This window comes from Pecten maximus, chromosome 1 (genome assembly GCF_902652985.1).
Source record: "Pecten maximus chromosome 1, xPecMax1.1, whole genome shotgun sequence".
In the NCBI taxonomy this organism is placed as follows: Eukaryota; Metazoa; Mollusca; class Bivalvia; order Pectinida; family Pectinidae; genus Pecten; species Pecten maximus.
The window spans coordinates 47,287,054-47,310,098 of record NC_047015.1 but is presented as its reverse complement, the minus strand read 5'-3'; the positions used below and the strand labels follow the sequence as shown (position 1 = coordinate 47,310,098).

The 23,045-nt window shown below is 38.1% G+C and overlaps 1 protein-coding gene across 3 annotated transcripts in view; it reads right to left on the bottom strand.

Annotated features, from left to right (window-relative positions):
* LOC117335969 (pro-neuregulin-1, membrane-bound isoform-like) overlaps nt 1-22,792 on the bottom strand; it is a 70,929-nt gene extending 48,137 nt beyond the window's left edge. For 2 of the 3 annotated variants that reach the window (XM_033896269.1, XM_033896275.1), the window contains exon 1: nt 22,250-22,791. In XM_033896269.1, the coding sequence (XP_033752160.1) occupies nt 22,250-22,688 (439 nt within the window). In that variant the 5' untranslated portion in view covers nt 22,689-22,791. Of the gene's footprint in view, nt 1-22,249 lie in introns of all 3 variants that reach the window. The other variant, XM_033896284.1, reaches the window with a different exon arrangement.
* Between the last annotated feature and the right edge of the window lie 253 nt (nt 22,793-23,045).

Here is a 23,045-nt window from a genome sequence, read left to right as displayed (position 1 = left end):
TATAAGTTTTGTTCATATAAATATTAGTTTTGTTACATACAATTTAGTTATATTACATAAATTTTAGTTATATAAAACTTTTGGTTGGTATAACTCCTGGTTTTAGTTTTTACATGCACCACATAATATATAATTGGTATGTATTTGAATTTTTAATTGATATTTGTATAAACCGACTACTTCTCCAGAAGCGTTAGACTAAACATGCAGTAATTGTCTCTCCATGGTAATATATACTTGGAAGAAGACACAGTAATGTTAACACTTACCTGTATCATGTCTTTATAATAATTATTTGTCATTCAGACAAAATATTTCAGCAGATCTATTTTTACATATATCAAGAATGCTAATATATTCAAAGTATGTAGGTTTTTGTATACACGTATCCCGTATCTCGTAAGTGACCCTTCTCAGAACCTGTTTCATCATCTACAGCCAATACACTATGGAGATTTCAAATACAATCTTGTGTAATGTTAACACTTCTCTATACAGGAAGTGTTAAAATGATACCACCCTATTTAACAGTGAAGGTTTTTTGGAATCCTTTCCAAGCATATCTTTCAAATAACTGCTCTTAAAACAGAGAACCCTTAAACAAATGATTCATCATGCTACTGTAAAGTTTTGGGTTTTTCTTTCCAACAGAAAGTTTTACTAGAATTTTATCAAAAAAGATCATTTTTTCAGAAATTGTAAAACGAATAAAAAAACTTTCATGCATTATAATCCACTTAGGTATCTATTTTTTCACATATCTCACAAACCCTTTAAAAATAACAATTTTTTTGAGAATGTGGCTGAAAACAAATTTTTTATGTTTAACATAAATAGCTCATTGTACTTAAATAGTTTAAGCTTGAATGTATCTGTTGGCGAATAAATATAGTTCTAGAAAAAATGTTGAACAATTTATTCTCGATCAACTTCCTTTTCGAAATGTAAGAGCTTTGTGACTTCTAAAAACAAACAGGGATATAAAGAAATATTTAAAAGTTACCCCTTGGTTTCGATCCCATTATTGCCTGAAGCAATGATTCACGCCAGATTTCTTCGATGCAATGTCCTTGTATTTCCTGTACAAGTCTAGAATTTCCTAGTTATGCACGTCTGCGGGCCCACCAAGAGTCTTTATAGACTTGCTATAGTGCATGCAAGATGGAACGGTTTTACCAAGTGAAGGAAGATTTATCAACTATTTTTGGAAGAACATGAAAGTTCATATAACCTTCTTTACACAATATGATAATTGACTGTTAAAAATACACTTTTCAATAATCTAATAATAAAACATGGACAAGTATAAAAGCAATCGACTGACAGTGGATCTCTGGCCTACTTTTGTACACAGTAACTTCAAACGTCCAAAAGCTACTTCACTGTAACTTTACAGTATTTAAAAACCGGACAATCAAATTAAAGTCAAAATATTTTCCTTAGAAGAAAAGATCCATTATAGATTCTCAGGTTTTTGTTCAAATAGTAAAATTCCGAATCGTAAAGACATGTATATATCATGTTCTAAAGTCCCATTTTTTTAGATTAATGAAATTAAAACAGTGCTAAAGACTCATTAAACAAACTAAGAACCTGATTTTGAATAATTGACAAACGAAAATATCCACGAGACATTAAAGATTTGTGGTGATCTGCTGAACCAACAGATTATAGGCGGGCTCATTTAGCCCAGAATGCCACGAGTTCAACACATCCACATGAAATGAGTTCTCCAACTTTGGTCCGCATTTCCTCAAAAGACGCACCATGCCAACTACAGACGTAATTTGTTTAAAAGATATTTTCCTTAAATGTCAACCAACAAATTCTCTCGTGTAACTGATAACCCTTAAGCAATATATGTTATTTATATGTCAAACAGAAATACATATCCATTAATTCCCATATAAAACATGTCTTATCAACAATATACTTTACCTTTAATTTACTAAATCAATGCATACAGTAGTATGTATGTAGTAGTATATATTTATATTCCTCTCGGTACAACTACGACAGGAAATTCAAATCTATATAGTAGTATATATTTATGTATAGAGTGGGGCCAGTGCTAGCCCCATACATGAAAAGAGGGAGGGGGCGGGGTCAGTACCTATAGGGATAGAGGGGGCGGGGTCAGTACATATAGGGATAGAGGGGGCGGGGTCAGTACATATAGGGATAGGTAAGGGGTTGAAGGGGGCAGTAACATAAATGTATACAGTGATGAATAGGGGGTAGGAGAGGCACTCCACTTTTATGTAAAGGGGTGGGAGGGGCAAAAAGGGAGGGGGTAGGACTATTATACCAGCTATGCAGACTGGCATAAAAGGGGCATTTACATCGTTACAAAAGTATGTAGGGGGTAGGAGAGGGCAGATCCATCAGTAAAAATCTTTGTAGGGGGTAGCAGGGGGTAGATAAATCAGGAAAAATGTTTGTAGGGGTAGCAGGGGGCAGATACATCAGTATAAATGTTTGTAGGGGTAGCAGGGGGCAGACACATCAGTATAAATGTTTGTAGGGGTAGCAGGGGGCAGATACATCCGTAAAAATGTGTGTAGGAGGTAGCAGGGGGGCAGATACATCAGTACAAATGTGTGTAGGGGGTAGCAGGGGGCAGATAAATCAGTACATATTGGAAGGGGGTTGAAGGAAGAGGCCAGGAGAGCAGTATTCCAGCACATACAGAGGGTAGGGGGTACATGTAGGTGTTACCATACACAAGGGAGGGAGTAGGGTGTGGGGACAGCTACATCAGCAAATACAAGAGGGAAAGTGAAGGAGGAACAGTAATATCAGGATTAATAGACGATTAAACACAGATAACTGCTAATTAATGAAGTAACAATCTGATGTTATGTGAAGTAATTCAAGCCTTCAATGAAAAGATTGCCAGGTAAATATATATATATATATATATATAAATAAAGGGCCAAGTTGTGTCCCTATAAGCTTTGTGCATCACTGTAAAGGGGCAAGGTTGTCCTTACAAAAATCCTTACAAGTGCAGTATACCATATAATGCCCCATCACATCTGCTTTCCATAGTTCAAATCACTTCACCAGGTCAAGTACCAACGGAATCGCACCCTACCCTATCGCGTTATTTAGTGGTCACTGTATTGTTGACAAACAGTTAAATTCACTGCAACAAACATCTATATACCTCTTTATATACCTCCTGCCCTTGTGTTAAGTAAAATTCGACAAAGTAAGTACTGTGGCACTATAACACCAGCCCTACCTTGTGAATTCAGCTCCTCCATTTTCCTGTCCCTAACTTCCCAACACCAAGGTTTCACAAGAATTGCATAAGTTCAAGTACAAATTCCATAAAAGATATTTAATCCTTTCTGTATAGAAAAATTTAAGTCTTAAAACAAACTCCTTCAATGCCTGTCTGTAATGTTGTTTAAAATTGTACGATTGTCAGTCGTCATGTTGCATGCTATTTGTTCTGGCTGACAAAAATGTGAAATGTGAAATGTGCCAAACTTTTATGTTTATGTGAACCTTCAGGTATTTTTGATAGAAAAATTGAAATAGACATTTGAGAGGAAAACTATAACAACTCTTGTCGCTATGTTGTTTAGGCACACACATACTTTTTCGGTTGGTTTAACCGTCTCTTTGATTGGCTGAACTTGAGCTCCCAGTAAGATATTGGACCTGTAATTATTTGGTTTAATTATCACGTATCTTTTACACTGAAAATCAAAACTACCATCCAAGCTCTCTATTGACCTAGAGTACTGTTACAGGCAGTAGGTGGGAAAGATCATCTAAACGTTTCAGATTAGATAGTGTTACATCTCCGTTTTTACCCATCCTATTGTTGGATAGAGCTACACAAACACATGAAATGTCCTTTCAATTATCGTTCTACCCTATTGTCAAAAGTAATATACACTCATATTAGGGACTCAATACAACTATACAGAAAGAGCCACCATCCCAAATTGCACTTGGCGTCATCAAAATGAAGACAAATTTTCACATGTAGTTATTTAATTAAACCATCATTGACCCAACTGAGAAATCGAATTTAAAAGATAAAAATAAATATAATTAATTAATCAAAATTTCTAAATTATCATGTGTTTTAGATATTTTCCTGGACATGAATTCAAGACCATAATGAAAATTGTGAAGATCCACTTTCATTCTATCTTAACTTTCCACACTTCTTTAATTGTTGCTAGCTATATAGGGGTGTCAGATTAGTTGCAATTAAGTAACGTCTGGAGGAGCCTAATTACTAGAGACGAGACAAAAACATATCTCATTTTATCTAGGTCTACATTGGGGATACAGTGTAAGCTACCTGCAGCCGCCATATACAGTCAACAGACAGAGATTACAAGACCACCTGTTAAAACAAGAAAATGTTTCATCAGATTGCTCTCCAGCATCTGTAGCCTGGTTAGGCGAGTGCCCATACCCCTCAGCTAAGTGTATGTCTGGGCTGTTTGGTCTTACCTACAGTCAGTGATTATCACTTAACATTATAATATAGCACTTTATGATAAAACATCAACCAAAGAAAATAGCGTATCCTGTTAGCCTCGATCTTATCTCAAACTTCTAAATATATCAAATGAGTATTTCCCGAAATTCAATTAAATCAGAAATTTATCTTCTAGTAGGATACAATGTTCGTTGTAGGTTTTTAATTACTTAGATTGTTTTACCGCGTCCTTTATGTTTCACAAACTTTTAAAAAAATATTCAAGGAGCATAATGATTTATGTCAGTTTTTTTTCAGACGGTTTAAAGAATTATATCATTTTTCTGCGATAACGCAAATTCTGCAAAGTCCCTGAAATGGTGGATTTAACAACTTGAAACAATATGGCTACCGCAGACACTTTACTTCGAGTAACAAGACTACGTAATCAAGCATCAGTCTTTCAAAAGCCAATCAGAAAACAGTCAAGAAATAAGTCCCTGGCTTAAATGGTAAAAATATCATCTTGAAATAAAGACTACATTTAACATTGATAAAAGGGTGTTGAGATGGTTAAAACATTTAATTAGGAGTCGGCTGGAGACTGTATGTTGTGGCTGACAGCCTATCCACTTTAAGTTGATACATGACAGAGCCCTAACCCAAGTAATACCCACTCTCAGACAACAAAGTCCCCACTAGTTCATTGTGCTCCCGAGTTCCTAAACAGCTGCTTAGAACTTACATTTCTGTGATTAAATGTCATCATGCCTTCAAAGGTTCTATGCTAAAATTGAGATGAAAATGGTTCAATCTTTTGTAGCACTTGTCATACAGCAGAAATACATCAGGCTTAAAAAGCACACTCAAATCAGCCACATCAGAGACAACAACCAGACACATTTTGCAGGAATGGAATTGAAAATTTTGAAAATCAAATTATTGTATCTTTGAAAGTTTGAAGTTAGGATTGTGTATTGATCAGTTTGTCGTGTCTGGGAACCAAACTGACAGAACAGCTGAGAAGGATTGTAAATGGTGGCTGGTTAAAGCTAGCTAGTTGGGTCTCTGTGAAATCAATTCCTATACCACACTACAGCCATTCAAGCTAAAGGTCCATGTTTGTGCCTCAATGATACCTGGGCCAATGTTGTTGTTTTTCAGGTTAGAAAATGTAATTTCCCCGACTAACTGAGTTCATCAGTGTTTCCAAAGTGCAAGCAGCCCCAGTGGGATAGACGGTAGCAGCTTACCATCTGTATCAGCTATACCAAAAACTTATTGGTGCTTATCAAGGTCTTGGATCATGAATTTATGCAGATACTTTTGAGCATCCTAGATTTTAATCCGATCCACCTTGTTTTCTTCATGAAACAAAATTCCAAAAATAAACTGTCTGATAGTGAACAACTTTGATATGCCACACGCTTCATTTCCTTCTCTCTCTCTGATTATATTCCCTATACATGTCCCTCCCGTCATTTAAAACTGTTCTCAAAAATACCAGTTGTCTCTTACAGAACCAGTGGAGTTGTAATTCCTAATATTTTTTCTTCGTCTATATTTCATACATAAATCAAAGCTTTTTTCATAAAACAAAATTCCAGTACATGTACTTAATCATATTTGATGATGATTTTTCCCCTCTAACACAGTCACCAAACTATCGATTTGATTAAAATGAAGTCTTTTTAATTTCCTTCCAAACCTTATCCCTGGAATCAGTTACCTATATAGTCAAGGGTATTTCTGGGTGTATCTTTGTGCCCAGTGGGTGTCTATTTGAGGAGTCCTCACAGACATCTATGGCAGTTCAAAATGTCTTCCTTAATCATTATTGTCCAACAGGTCCATTGAGAGTTTCCGACCACAGAGAAGTGTCAAAATCTTTGGTCCTAACTTATGGAATTTCACTGATCAATATATTCCTCCATGGTTAACAGACCTGGCTAGTCCTTTGCCTCTTGGGGACCATTTTCTGAATATTTATGATTCCTTGTTAGAAATATCAATATCCAAGATTTAAAACGGTATTCTGAATAAATCCCATGACCAGAATGAGGCCCCACACAATCCCGGTAAAGGCGGACATATTGTTTCACAAACATCCATTGCCTAGGTAAGCAGTGAACCAATCTACCCAAGATATACATACAACCGCTCAATCAAGTTTGACATTTTATGGATTTTTCTAAAAATATGACTAGTGCTTGAAAACAACAACATATGGATCATTTTTGCAAAAATTATATAGTACAGATTTTGCACAATATTTCATTATGAATTAAGATCCCTTATGACAATGCATCATGAATCAAGATATAATACCACGGCATATAGGTCGATGAACATGCAATTTGAAGGTCAACATTTATTAAACAATGCACACAGGTTCATAGGCTTTGCACAATACACTAACATTGTATAGTCATACAATATGTTCAAGAGCACAGGTTCATAAAGACATATATTACATAAGGCACATACATCATGAACATGTATTTTTGTCAGCACATAGAGACGTACAATTAATCTATTTCATCTAGATTTGCTTAAAGGCCTAAATCAATGCACAATGCACGAGGGTTAATATGTGTCTAGAATAATTAAAATAATATTCATGTATTAGCATTAAGCATAGAATTAAAATGTGTAGATACTGTTTAGGAGTAATGGAAACTGTCCTCCCCACACTAGCCAGGCTTGAACTAGGCAACCCCTTAGTCTGTACAATTTATACTCCTCCATTTTACATAAAAATTGATAATAAGGCCATTTTTTTTCTTTTTGAATTTAAAAACAGCCTTTCATTCTTGATTTTGGATGGCAATGAAGTTCAATATCGTACAGAAGGGTTGTCAGCTAGTTCATCCAACAGATTTGGCGACTCAGTGAGCGATGACCATACATAGTGACCACCTTGTTGGACATTGGGATTACCTGCTGGTTGACTAAGGTTGTACACATGATCTCTTCCATCCAGTATTGCTCACAAAACAAATAACAAAAACACTAACAAGTATTTATTTAAGAAAGTTGAATTCTGAGTCATGTTTGTCTTAAATTTCACACCCCTTTTATAGATAGGATGGCCAAGACAGGTCAACAAGTAACGAGTTACGGCAATTCAGTAATTCTGACCAGTATACTAGTATAAGCCTACTTACATACTAAGCCAGGCTTTCTCTAGTGTATCTCCTGGTGTGTAGGGTCATTCAGTCCTAAATGGACAATGTCTGTGGCCAGTTACATTATCAAGGTAACACTGATCTCAAAAGACAATGACTTTTTGTTTATGTAAAGGTACAACAGAACATGTCTACTGTACAGGTACACATACCAGGTACAATAGGGTACGAGGTTATAACCCTAGTACACGTGGGCAAATGGAGAGTAGAGGATAAGCTTACTGAAGCTCAGGGTCCTAGACTGGCTGTAGTTCAGTGGTAGATATGGAATTTACTTTGAGAGTAAGAGTTAGTGTTTTGGTTTTTTTTTGTGTGTTAATTGTTTCTGTCATTATTCCTTCCTATCAATTATGTCTACCACATATAGAATACTATATTAAATGGAACCACAGGATTATCATGGAGTATATACAGGGCTATGATTGACAGGTACTTATTTAAGTACTACAATGGGATCACTACTTCATTGTATAATAGAAACCACAACAAAAGCCACAGCCCAGGAACACAACAGCAAGAACAAGGGGAACCACAACAGGAAGGGGAACCACAACAGGAAGGGGAACCACAACAGGAAGGGGAACCACAACAGTAAGGGGAACCACAACAGGAAGAACAAGGGGAACCACAACAGGAAGGGGAACCACAACAGGAAGAACAGGGGGAACCACAACAGCAAGAACATGGGGAACCACAACAGGAAGGGGAACCACAACAGGAAGGGGAACCACAACAGGAAGAACAAGGGGAACCACAACAGGAAGAACAGGGGAACCACAACAGGAAGAACATGGGGAACCACAATAGGAAGAACAAGGGGAACCACAACAGGAAGAACAATGGGAACCACAACAGGAAGGGGAACCACAACAGGAAGAACAAGGGGAACCACAACAGGAAGAACAGGGGAACCACAACAGGAAGGGGAACCACAACAGGAAGAACAAGGGGAACCACAACAGGAAGGGGAACCACAACAGGAAGGACAAGGGGAACCACAACAGGAAGGACAAGGGGAACCACAACAGGAAGGACAAGGGGAACCACAACAGGAAGGGGAACCACAACATTAGCAACAACAAGACACAACTCAGAACCACAATGGAAAGAACAACAGGAACCACAACAAGAACAACAGGAACCACAAGAGCAGCAACAACAGCAACCACAACAGGAACAACAGGAACACAAGAAACACAGAGCACTTCTATTGGATCCTGTTAGCATGAGTCATAGGTACCACTGGCCAGGCTAATTACCTGGTTGTGTGTGGCTCTATAATCTATCAGTAATTGTAGGTAGTAAAAGCATAGGAGACATCCAAAGTGATTTTCCATATACTTCACCACTTGCCAAAATGTTCACTACAGTTTAATGATCTTACTCAGAACATTCATATAACAGACACGAAAACTATTTGGACAACCTCAAACCAGCACATGTCCATTCCACATTTAGCATTTTCCCTTCCTAACGATAGTCTGAACCGTAATTTGAAAGTATTCTAAAAACAGAACGTTGGATTTGAAGTCCAACTTTCACCTTATTTTAGAATCTCCTCTCCTGCATAGCTTTGTAATGAGGCTACAGGGGATTCTGGTAGTCAATCTGACAGGTGGTCATAACTGATGAAGTGTAGCAAGCACCTCCTCACCGAATTCTAATGCCCTCCCCAACCCCCTCCTTATCTCCAAAACTGTCCCCTCACCCTTACCCCTCCCTCTTTCAAAATTGTCCCCTTCCCCCTTCCTCTCTACAAAATTGCCCCACCCACTTTACCCCTCCCTCTCTCCATAATTGCCCCCATCCCTTCCCTCTTTCAAAAATTGTCCCCTTCCCTCCCTCTCTCCAAAATTTCCCCCTCCCCCTCTCCAAAATTGCCCCGTCCCTTCTCTCTTTCAAAAATTGCCCCCCCCCCCCCCCCCTTACCCATTCCTCTTTCAAAAATTGTCACCTTCCCCCTTACCCCTCCCTCTCTCCCAAATTCAAATTCTGTCTGACAGTGATTTTGCATTGGTCTTCAGAAGACATTTTAGGAACAGTTCTGTCAGTCTGTACCACCTATATCAAGCTTTCCCTGCAGTTGGTGAGAATGTCTCACTTGTAGCTACTGTGATAATATCGTCAACAATGAGATAAGTGGGTATGCAGACAGTTGGAATAGCTGCAGACACATCGGTAAAGAATCTTCTCCATCCCCCAGCCTTTATCAACACTATAGAAAAGGTTAACAAATCCTGTTGTATACTGTTATATACACCTCATAAAACAACCCAGAATGTTCATCGCTATAGCCCTGGGGGAGGGGAATTTCCTATTAGTGTTGTTTCGGAAGCTGATGTCTAAGTCAGCTGCTAGCCTAGTACCAGGCCCTGTATCGGAGCAGTTGAATGGAGTTATTATACATTGAATAAGGGTACCTCTGGAAGATCCAGACGAACAGGTAGTGATATTAATCTTGCATGTGTGTGTATTCAGTGCAAGAGCTTGAAGAGCGCTAGAACTGTACATAAGACTATATGTACAAAAAGGTTTGGATTGCAACATAACATGTAAATGTTTTCTAGCACCTGCCACCTATACTTAATATAAAAGACTTGTTTCCTGGTGTGTGCCTTCCAACAACAGAACAGGCAAGTGATGAAAGATTGCTTTACAACACATAACCCCCCTGTGGTGAACTCAACTGGCCTCTAGAACCTATTGTGATGTGGGAGGAGGATTAATGTAGAGGAGGGGGACTGTTATGAACCACACACCTGTCCAAAGCACCTGAAACACCCCACATCTGACCCCTTACCTCCGATCTCACACCTAGAGTAACAGATCTATCAGGACAATGACCTTTGACAATGCTTTATGAAGACAAACATACTGAACTCATTTATCTTAGTTCTGTAAACTTAAAACAAGCTAGCAGTTGATCGCATATTACTTGAAAACTTCTTTTAGAAACTTTGTAAGCAAAGTTCTCACAGTTCAGACACAGTATCTGAAAATGTTTATAGACAATTAAGACAGTTATAGAAAATTCTCATGGTCCAGGCATTCTCACTGTCCAGACATGGCAAGACAACATTTTCACAGTCCAGACAATTGGCAACACAAAATTTTCACAGTCCAGACATGGCAACACAAAATCCTCACACACCAGACAATTGGCAAAACAACTTTTTTACACATAATATTCATTGATCACTACTGGTATATGAAACTAATTATAGATTACTAAAAGTCACTAATTGATTACTGTAAGTCACTAATTGATAACTGCAAAGTCACTAATTGATAACTGCAAAGTCACTAATTGAATACTATGAGTTAATTTTTACTAATTGATTTCTACAAGTCATTAATGCTAATGGAATACCAGATCACTCTAGGTAAAGTCACTCTACGAGACTTTACAAAACAAAGAGATCAGAATAAACCATAAACAGAACAAGATTCAGGTGTCCATGTAACCACTCATTTAAATCAATACAGAAAACAATTCTTTGAAATAATACACAAATTTGTGCTTGAGATCAAACTGAACATCACATTTACTGAAACTATAACTTCATAGAATCTATGTTTATTACTATGCGTTGCTCCAGCATCCATTTATATATATGCTATCAACTTGTGTTTTGCCTAGCAGCCTCATGCTCTCTTGGATACTTTGGCAGGCATGGACAGGAATCAGGTGGAAGAGATTACATTGTGTACACTACAGGAGGCAAGCATTGCCAAAATCTAGCACCACCTAATACATGGTATCACTAGCCATGTAAGTCACCCAATACTGGTAGCACTGCGAGCTGTGTGCTCTCTTCTGATACCCTGAGTCTGATCAAATGTATATATAAAAAACAGTTAGAATCATCTAATCATCACTGAGGAGTATTATATTTTCATTAACTTCAATCAAGTAGAACAGAAACACACCCCAGTAATACATCTACACAGCATGTCCGACGAGGCCACGAACACAGTCCGGTTCCTCATCACCTGCCAAGCCAGATCAAGGTATTGAAAGCCCAACTAGTGGTCACAGGTGTGAGAGCACTAGGTAAGCTCTGAGCACAGGTGTTAATCAGGCTTTAGGAACCGAGGAGGTCCAGTTCTAGTCCAAATGGAGGAGAAGTCTGTTTAAGCAAAGAGGGGAAAGAATCGGCAGTTACAGGTTACAGTGCTAGCTAAAGGGATGGGGAGTGAGGTAAGATATTCAATACTAGTCATGAAGAAGGGGGGGGGGGGGGGGGGGGGGGGATGTGAAGTTCCAAATTAAAGAGAGACAAGAGATAGAAAGGGGGGGAAATGAGGTCACCTATACAGTTAGGGAGGGGACATGGGGTCATCAATACAGTTAGGGAGGGACATGAGGTCACCTATACAGTTAGGGAGGGGACATGAGGTCACCTATACAGTTAGAGAGGGACATGAGGTCACCTATACAGTTAGGGAGGGGAGATGGGGTCATCAATATAGTCAGAGAGGGGATATGTGGTCACTTATACAGTTAGGGAGGGGAAATGAGGTCACCTATACAGTAAGGGAGGGGACATGGGGTCACTTATACAGTTAGGGAGGGGAAATGAGGTCACCTATACAGTTAGGGAGGGGACATGGGGTCATCAATACAGTCAGAGAGGGGACATGGGGTCATCAATACAGTCAGAGAGGGGACATGAGGTCACCTATACAATGAGGGAGGGGACATGAGGTCATCGATACAGTTAGGGAGAAGACCTAGATCAACCATCATACAATCTGGGAATGAACATAGCAAGTCAAACCTTGCAATACAGTCAGGGAGGGAACCTGCGATCAGTCACTGCATTACTGGCAACGAGAAGTTCCTCCTTTTCACCAACCTTACATAATCTACATACACCTGTATAGAAGATGTTGATTTGTAGAAATCATAACACATTGCCAATTCATTAATACTCAGACAAGATCTCTCTCCCGTTAGCCAGTCTTTCCCAACAGCTACACCTGATTCCCAAAGCATGCAGCACATGCATCATCAAGTAAATTGATATTGCAATCATGCAGATTTTCCGTTTCTTTCTCATGGTAAAATCTTGGAATATTTCCGAGGCTTTCTTTTTGATCCTGGTATTTATAGAAACAACAAATGTGAAAAGAATAAATAATATTGCCGATTATATAAACAAGAGCATTTCTACCTGGCATTTACAGTAAATTCTACTATAAACGATTAACATTAATTTCAATGTTTGGAATTGAAACAGCTTGTGATAATGTTGCCTTGAGAGATTTATTTACAAATAAACAACTTAAGTACGTGGTTGCAGGTGTCAGCACTGCATACCGTGGTGTAGTACAAACAACTCTACTCAGGAGGGTTAATCACCGTGGTAGGGGCCTATTCTCATTCTTCAAAACCTTGCCAAACCCTCTTTTGTAATACACTTTACATTATCATACAAATGAAAAATAGAATTCACCTGTTCGCATAATTAATCCATTAATATAAGATAGGATTGAGTGTAATTTTTACCAGTAAAGTAATTACCTGGTCATATGACTATTTGTCCTGTATTGACTCCAAAAGTATTTTACCTGGTATTTACCTAATCAAAAGGTATCATTGACTAAATTTATGTACATGTATCAAGAAAGTATACATTAAATATGGTATGGTTAATCTTATTGTATAATAACTGCAATTGTATTCAATATGGAAGTATATACAATGTATATTGGAAATATGAAATGTCCCAGGTGAACCAGCACCAATAATATTCTTCTGTTACTTTACAAGTGTGAATAATAGATGCTGCACTGCCTTCTATAATCACTACCAGATACCTGTTCTGTTAATTTTTTATCCAACTACAATATATACAAGGATTAATCTACCAATCAATCGATAAATTGTAAGAATAGCTTGAAGTCAGTCGATAGGGAGACTGAGGTGCTTATATTCTGATGCTCTACCATATAGAAAAGCTGATAAAGATTCTGTAAGATAATTTTGAGTTTTAAGATAAAGCCACAGTAAGATAAAGATTCTGTAAGATAATTTTCAGTTGTAAGATAAAGACACCATAAGAAAAAGGTTCTGTAAAATAATGTTGAGTTTAAAGACAAAGTAAGATAAAGATTCTGTGAGATAGTTTTGAGTTTTAAGATAAAGCCACAGTAAGATAAAGATTATGTAAGATAATTTGTAAGATAAAACAAAATAGTACAAATGTAAGGTATCTATTCTTCAGACAACATTTTGAAAACCGTATGATTAAATCAAGACAAACAAAATCTTCACTTTTGTTGCAAAAATTTTTTCTTAAATGTTCAGTATAAAGAGTTATAAACATGGCGCATATATGTATACCCGGTATATATACTAATTAAAGTATAGACTTGCTGGTGTGAGCAATAGCGGCTGGTATAAAAGGTTTTGCTGTTCAGCAGTTCCGCACAATCAGATCATTTCTATCACACTATATCAAAGATCTATACTGACTACAAATGAATAGAATGACCACTGTGAGTTTGCAAGGATGAAAAGAACCGGCCTGTAATGGTATTGATGTTTCTCAAGCATCAGATTTCCAATATGTACCTAGTGGATACACAACACCACCAGCACAGCACCACCATGCCAGTAACCATTGGAGACATAGCACCACCAGCATATAGCATCACCACTAACCAATGGATACACAGCACCATTAATAGCCATCCGTTACACAGCACCACCAGTAACCATTGGATACACAGCACTACCAGTAACCATCGGATACATAACACCACTAGTAACCATTGGATACATAACACCACTAGTAACCATTGGATACACAGCACCACTAGCAACCATTGGATACACAGCAACACCACTAACCATTGGATAAACAGCACCACCAGTAACCATCGGATACATAACACCACTAGTAACCATTGGATACATAACACCACTAGTAACCATTGGATACACAGCACCACTAGCAACCATTGGATACACAGCAACACCACTAACCATTGGATAAACAGCACCACCAGTAACCATTGGGTACACAGCACCACCAGTAACCATTGGATACACAGCACCATCAGTAACCAATGGAAACACAGCACCACCAGTAACCATTGGGTAAACAGCACAACTAGTAACCATGAGATACACAGCACCACCAGTAACCATTAGATACACAGCACCACCAGTAACCATTGGATACACAGCACCATGATCAGGTAACTATTAGCCATGGTTACACAACACCAGAAAACGTCCAACTCATTGCTGCAGTAACTGTATCTCTTTAAAACCATATAGATAGCGCACTAAATCAGCTCAGTTATTAGATGGCATTAAAGCAGCATTACTGCAGTCACTAGTTGGACATCAGCGAATCACGAACATGTAATCAATATTGAACCCACATTTCCAATTCACTGGTATCACATGCCAATAAATCACTTGGAAAAATGTCGGAAAACAATAAATAAACTACATGCCACAAATCACATATACAAACCCAGCCCAGATAATATTCACAATAAAACATTGTCAGCATTAATGTGACATAATATCTGGAACTCATGTTGACATTCAAACCACAGCGTTAGGATTCTCTTGTTTAAATCAATATATCTATTTTTGTTGGCCGAATAAAAGAAAATGTGTTCATTCGATAGGTTAATCCATACACATGTGGGTAGACGGAACAATGTCAGTTATGTCCTAGTAAGTGCCACATAGTGAACCAGCACATTTTTGTCGGACTCATTTGTCACCGTTTATGAAGGGGTGGATGGTGGGTGTTATCGATGGCAGGTATCAACTTCTACACCCACATCTCTATTGACAGGCCTACAGACCAGACCCCCCTGGAATTTAATCACCGGCTTTGATATAGAAAAGCACAAACAATATCTTCAGTAAAATTTATATATTAGATCTAGTATTAACTTCTAATACTGACACATATTTAACAAACATGAGAAGGAATATATTGATGAAGAGATTAATAGTCGTTTTCTGAATCGGAAAGTTAAATAGAAATGACAACAGCTTTCATCAGCTTATACTGTATAGGTAACTAATCAGATATTATATGTCAGGTAAGAATATCAATTATCATTTCAGTTTTCAATGAAAGATCTTCTACAGGGTTTAATCATTTTTAGCTTTCAATGAAAGATCTTCTACAAAGTTTAATCATTTTTAGCTAGTCTAAGGAACTCTTCAGGACACTGATGCAGTTACCACTACAAAGTCATTTCTATTACATGCACACCCCCACAAAATTTAATTAATGTGGGAAAAAAATTTAATTTTGCCTGGCATATTGTCAAAATTTTATTTTTATCTCTTTCATGTCCTTTTATATATACTAACATGTTCTATCAGAATCAACATTATATCTAGGGTTATGTAACCTTCCTCGCCCACGCAGCACCACACATCCTTCTGTAACCCTCCCATGATTATTTCTCCATTATTTTACCACACACAGGAATATTCACAAGCTCCACCCAACTCCTGTCCCCCACCACCACACCCTTACCTCAACCCCCTGACACCAAAACCTACTGCCACACTGACCCCAGAAACCCCTCCCCATGCCGCTAGTACTGGTTGACCACCTGCTGCCATCTTCTCTCGATAGTCTACACAGTAGACAGGTTACCAAACAACTACTGATACCATCCATGTAGGTGTAAAAAAAAAATACAAAAAAGATTGGATAACTATAAAAAAAAAGTGTTGATAAAGAACCATCTAAATGCCTGCACTAGTTCTAAGATTGGTTTGGTTTGGTTTATTTGTTCTAAGAACCATCGTGGAGCCTGCACTGGCTATTAACCATTTCAGTGTCTGCACCATTCTAAAAACCATTCCAGAGCCTGCACAATTCCAAGAACCATCCCAGAGCTTGCACCGTTCTAAAAATCCTCACATTGCCTGCACACTGTAAAAACCAATACCAGTTCCTGCACTGGCTGTAAGATCAAAGTGCCCCCATTGGTCTGTAAGAACAATTACAGTACCTGCACTGGTCTCTGATCCATCACAGGGCATGCACCTGTGCTATATGATCCATCACATTGCAAGCCCCATCTCTATGAACTATCACAGAGCTATTTAGGCTCATGGGCTCTGTTAGAGCGGCCAGTGCCCACACAGGCTGTGAAACATTGACAGAGTGCCGACATATCTTCCCAACACCAAAAACTGGAATCTTTTCTTGTTCCTAAATCACACACAGGGGGGTACCAATTCTCGATATAAATGGCATGCAGGCACAAACAAAACACATTTAGTAAAATGAAATATTAGATGATGAGAAAAATGGGAAACATGACCTCTAATGAATTATAACAGAAATATGATGACTTCTGCAGTACAACACCAGTAGACGGAAGGACCCTTTCTCAAGATGGTAGCGATATACACGTACACTATAGAACAGAGGAACCACCCAAGATGTTGTCCCAATAATAGTCCTGTAGGAACTGAGACACGCCAGACCTTGTACCTACGCTCATTACACAATAAAATGTTACCTCATATTCTAATAAACATCCAAGCACTTTCTTTCTTTCAAATGCTCATTGTCATACTTTTTTCAACAATAGAATAGCAGACAGACTTTTTAAACCAAATTTTTGACATCATTATTTTGCAAAATAAACATGTACACAATTGAATGAGACAGAAAATTAACAGACTGGAGAATAGCGACCAAAGACGGGCTATAGAGTTAATGCCATCTACAATACATTGGCTAGGTCTTACGTTTTTACCAATTAATGAGTCAAAATTTTTTACATTCAGCTAAACATGTAGCATTTATCAAAACAAAACTGGGGAATTAGCTAATATAAACAGGCAGACATTTTAAGAACTGTACAGAAGTTTAAGAAATATATATGGTCAATCCTAAAAATATTTTAAATCCAGATGGTTATAAGATTGAAAAGTACCTTTTCCTAGTATTTCTTTAATTCTATACACTTGTTTATATACAGGTATATTGAAACAATCGTAAGAATGACTGTTGATAAGTGGAATGTATCGTACAAATTCTACAGAAAAGTTACAGAAATAAAGAAATATAAACTTACAATTAATAGTTAACAAATTTACTTAAATTTAAACTTTGAAAAAAAATATACATTCACACTTCATTGGCAAAAATCACCTTAATCTATTAATGCTTTACAACTGAAAAAAAAATTAATTACACAATTCATGAAAAGAAAATTCCACAAAACCACACAAAATCAATTTGTAATTCCTGATTTTATATTTTTACTACCTGGTACATGTATTTGGTAATTTCCTTTAGTAAGTTAATACAATACTTTCTTGTTTTTACCTGTAAAAGCAGAATGGTAACATGCACAGGTATATATATACATGTAAACAAAATGAATTACACTGGTTCACACATATCATCATGCTAGACCACCACATAACCTCACCTTCACATAACTTATACCTGGGCAGCACATAGCAGGTACGGTATTATGCTAATGTTGTATTACTAACATATGATATAGCATACCTGAATAAGGTAATGATGCACTGTGTAACCACATCGGTTTATTACCTGTACAAAACAGACCTAAGTGTAATTTAAAAGCTGTTTTTCTTGGTATATCTAAAATTATAAATATCTGTTGTTATATCTTTTGATACATTTTACAAACAGTTTCTCCCATAAGAAGCAGTCTACTTCCTAGTCCCAAGACAGTATGTGAGAGGACTTTTAACAAAATGTTTACCATACTCCCATATATACCTTAAAGCCTCGATCATCCTATGAAAATTGAAGCTTCAAGGCAAAATACATGTGTGTGTGAATGCATGCTCTTGTCCTCTCACAACTTTGAAAATTTCAGGCTTTGGATTTATAAAAATTCTGCTTTCCAAAGATATAGATGGAAAGATAAACAAAAAGAGAGATGGGAGATGGGGGGTTGGGAGGGCGGGGGCGGGGGGAGGGGGGGGAGGGGGGGGGGGGGGGCTGGGGGAGGATTCACTCCTGAGCAATTAAATAGTCTATACATAACATTTGACCTTGGCCAAACATCAATATTCTCCAATACACTGTGCACGATAAACGCTTCAGGATTTCCAGAAATAATCACACAATGATCGAGAGATCAATATCTGTAAAGTACAAACTATTTGTTCGGTTAAACCGTTGTGGTAGGATAATTAACAGTAAACATATAATCCCTGTTGTAGAGACAATTATCTCCGTGTGGCCATCCCCCTGTGTGTATCAATAGAGAAATTAGTGTAGATTAGGGTGTCTATTAAAGTCACCAATCATCAGGTGCCCTGTCCATCAACCCCAGCCTTACCTGAGCTCATCACATTGTAAATTAATTATGACCTGTTATATGATGATGGATAAGTAACATGTTGATCGATTAACTCAAACAGTCTCTAAAACCCTGTGTGTCTGTGTGTATCTGTGTGAACATCCCGGGGTCTGTGTGAGCATCCCTGGTCCGTGTGAACACCCCGGGGTCTGTGTGAGCATCCCTTGTCTGTGTGAACACCCCGGGGTCTGTGTGAGCATCCCTGGTCCGTGTGAACACCCCGGGGTCTGTGTGAGCATCCCTGGTCCGTGTGAACACTCCAGGACTGTGTGAGCATCCCTTGTCTGTGTGAACACCTTGGGTCTGTGTGAAACCCCGGGGTCTGTGTGAGCATCCCTGGTCCGTGTGAACACCCCAGGGTCTGTGTGAGCATCCCTGGTCCTTGTGAACACCTTGGGTCTGTGTGAACAACCCGGGGTCTGTGTGAGCATCCCTTGTCTGTGTGAACACCCCAGGTCTTCGTGAACACCTTGGGTCTGTGTGAATACACCAGGTCTGTATGAATAACCAAGGTCTGTGTGAACTTTCCAGGTCTGTGTGAACTTTCCAGGTCTGTGTGAACACCTTGGGTCTGTGTGAATACACCAGGTCTGTGTGAACACCCCAGGTCTGTGTGAACACCTTGAGTCTGTGTGAACACTCCAGATCTGTGTGAACACCTTGGGTCTGTGAGATGTGTCTGTGTGAACACCCCAGGTCTGTGTGAACACACCAGGTCTGTGATATTTGTCTGTGTGAACACTCGGGGTCTGTGTGAATACCCCAGGTCTGTGTGAACACACCAGGTCTGTGATATTTGTCTGTGTGAACACTCGGGGTCTGTGTGAATACCCCAGGTCTGTGTGAACACACCAGGTCTGTGATATTTGTCTGTGTGAACATTCGGGGTCTGTGTGAATACCCAAGGTCAGAGTGAACACCTACGTTTCTGTGTGAACAACCAGGGTCTTTGCAAACACCCTGGGTCTGTGCGAACACACCACCTCTTTCTGTGTGAACACCTAGGGTCTGTATGAACATTCCGGATCTATGTGAACACCCTGGGTCTGTGTTAACACCCCAGGTCTGAGTGAGCACCCCAGGTCTGAGTGAACATCTCAGTCTGTGTGAACACCCCAGGTCTGAGTGAACACCCTGGGTCTTTGTGAACATCTCAGTCTGAGTGAATACCCCAGGTCTGTGTGATCACCCCAGGTCTGTGTGAACACCCCAGGTCTGTGTGAACACCCCAGGTCTGTGTGAACACCCCAGGTCTGTGTGAACACCCCAGGTCTGTGTGAACACCCCAGGTCTGTGTGAACACCCCAGTCTGTGTTTATAGACAAACCTGCTAGACCTACAAGCTTGTGTCTATAAGTCGGGTGAACGCCCTGTCCCTTCATCATACAAAAGTAATAATGTTAATTCTGTTAACATTTCTGAATGTTACAATATTCCACTAATCTTGAATCACCTGTTAACAGAGATTACTTATGATGGAATGATTCCGTGAATCTTGACTCACTGTTTATGGCGATACACAGATACATCATCCTTGATAAGGTGGTGGTATATCATGATAGATATTTCTTAAACCTGTACAAGTCTCTAAAATAAACTATAATATGAAGAAACAATTCTGAGGCCATTCAGATCATCACTAGTACATATCAGATATTAAATTATGTCTGTACTGAAATGTCACATAACTTTTATACTACATACTTCCTAATGTATTTTACACATGCTTTCATATATATTTTTTTTTACTAGGTTTCATAAATATTATGAAGGAAACGACTAATTTTTAGTCTTAATTTTTGCATGTGATCAAAAAGTTGTGTGTGTTTTGCCATTAAAGGCAATATCACAGGAAAATATGCCATTATTATTTACTTTAGATGCAAAGAATGAAAAACTTACTAAATACATGTAAATTATTTTATTTTATTATTGTTTTTTTTTCCTTCTTGTATTTTTGTTAAAATATAAAGCTGAAATGATCTAACAAAAAGAAAAACTAACTTAATGATTTATTATGCTTAACCTAAAAATAATTCAATTTCATTTTTACAAACTTTGTAACTAACTCCATTAAAATATGTTTATACATATTTTTTTCATATCCGTTAACTTTTTTTTAATACTGTATTAGCAAATACTCAACAGGATTTGAATTTTTTAAATATTTGATTTTTTTTTTTACATTTATATCAAAAAAATATTTTGTACATTTAGTTTTAAAAAACATTATAATAAAATACACTTCACATTACATCACAAATTTATCACGAAATTTATCAAGATTTTAATATTGAGTTGATGTTAAAGAAGTCAGTCAATATTTCAGCACTCAAACTTGTCATACACTTTTTTTTTAGATATTAAACTTATGAACCGGTATAAAAATTGTCTAAATTTGAAGGAGATAGAATGTACTTAAGTGGCACAGACTGGCAGGTTTTAGTATACACGAGAATTGTACAGGTTTAAGCCCATGATTTATACCAACCATTCATGTTAATGAGTGAGAAATTTAAACGAGAATGCTAATCCCCACGAGGGCTATTCAATCTCGCCATTCACCACTGGTTAAGTACGCTGTAAGACAGATTACCTATGTTCAATAACCGTTACCTATTGTTTGGTTCCACTTACGTAAATTACGTGAATGCAGGTAAAAAAACAAACATTTCTTACGTTACTACACGGTCGTGTGCCCCCGGGGGGTGGTGCCAGAAGAAGGCATCTAACGGGGTTTTAACGCTCACTCTCAAACCCGATAACGAGCTATCGGCTAGATAATTCCGAGATGTGCGTTTTATATGACACAGGTAAAAAAAATGACCCGATTTGACAGGACGAATAAAACAGTCATGTTGTGCAACACGTGGGTTCACCGTGTACAGAATCGATATTACACCACGTCCGTACACACTTTTGTAAATATCTTATAAATATACGTTGGGTGTGTGAGTTTTTACTCATTGATAAATCCAGTCATATAAGGTGGCATTCATGCATAAAAATTAAATGTCATCGTGCCATCGGCTAATCCGTGAGGTGTCTCTATCATTCAAAACCATTGACCTCGCGTGCAAATTCCTTGGAAGTTTTATTTTCTATAGTATACTAGTAGGTCTTGTTTGTCAACTGTAATTACAACACGAGATAAAGTACAATATATCTTTTGTATAATGGCAAAGTTAGAGTACATATAACATACACATACATTGATGTTTACAAGTAAACAACTACACATTACATTTATACGTACCACACGTTCCTCTTTTACATAAAATTTTCCGAATTTGTCGTCCAATTTTCTTGCTAAATTTCACTGGGAATGCTGATAAAGTATAGTAATTTTGTTCCGTTTCCTTAAGAAAAAACACAAATCGGGTGGACCCCCGTCGAACACTGGTATAAATACAATTTTCTTCGTCACTTTCTTGCCCAAATTTCCCAATTGTCAATAATCTCCCCTTTTTAGTACTAGGCGAACCTTTGTATACACTCCTGATCCTAATAGTAACATTGAATTGGTCACTGTGGTCCGGGGGTAGGGTCTGAGCCACCCGACCCTCCACCACCACCCCCGCCAGGTAGGCACTAGACGCAGGGTCCGTCAACTCCGTACCACAAGTTCTACACCAGACATGGAAAACACAGAGTAGAAGTCCCAAAATAATGAATCGAAGTCGAAATAACTTCATATTTGTGTCTGTCTCGGCTTCAGGCGATATCCCGTTTTACCTGAGTTCTAAGTTAAAGCTCACATGTTGCTTGTGCAGTGTACCTATGACCTAGTGTGTACTGCCAGCTATCGTAGGGGAAGTCCTATACATGCTCTGATAAGTCAATGTATGACGTCACAGATGAGCACAGCCAATATCAGCGCTATAGCTCCTAACGCTATTTCCATCTCTCTAAAATTGAAATCCGTCTGTCCCATTTGTTTGATTAGTGAATTTGTGGGAGGAAATGTTTGTTCTCTGTTCTAGCCAATCTTGCCCGTTATACAAAGAATATAATTGACCACTGCCCCTCGCCTAAAGCTGTATGGGGAAACT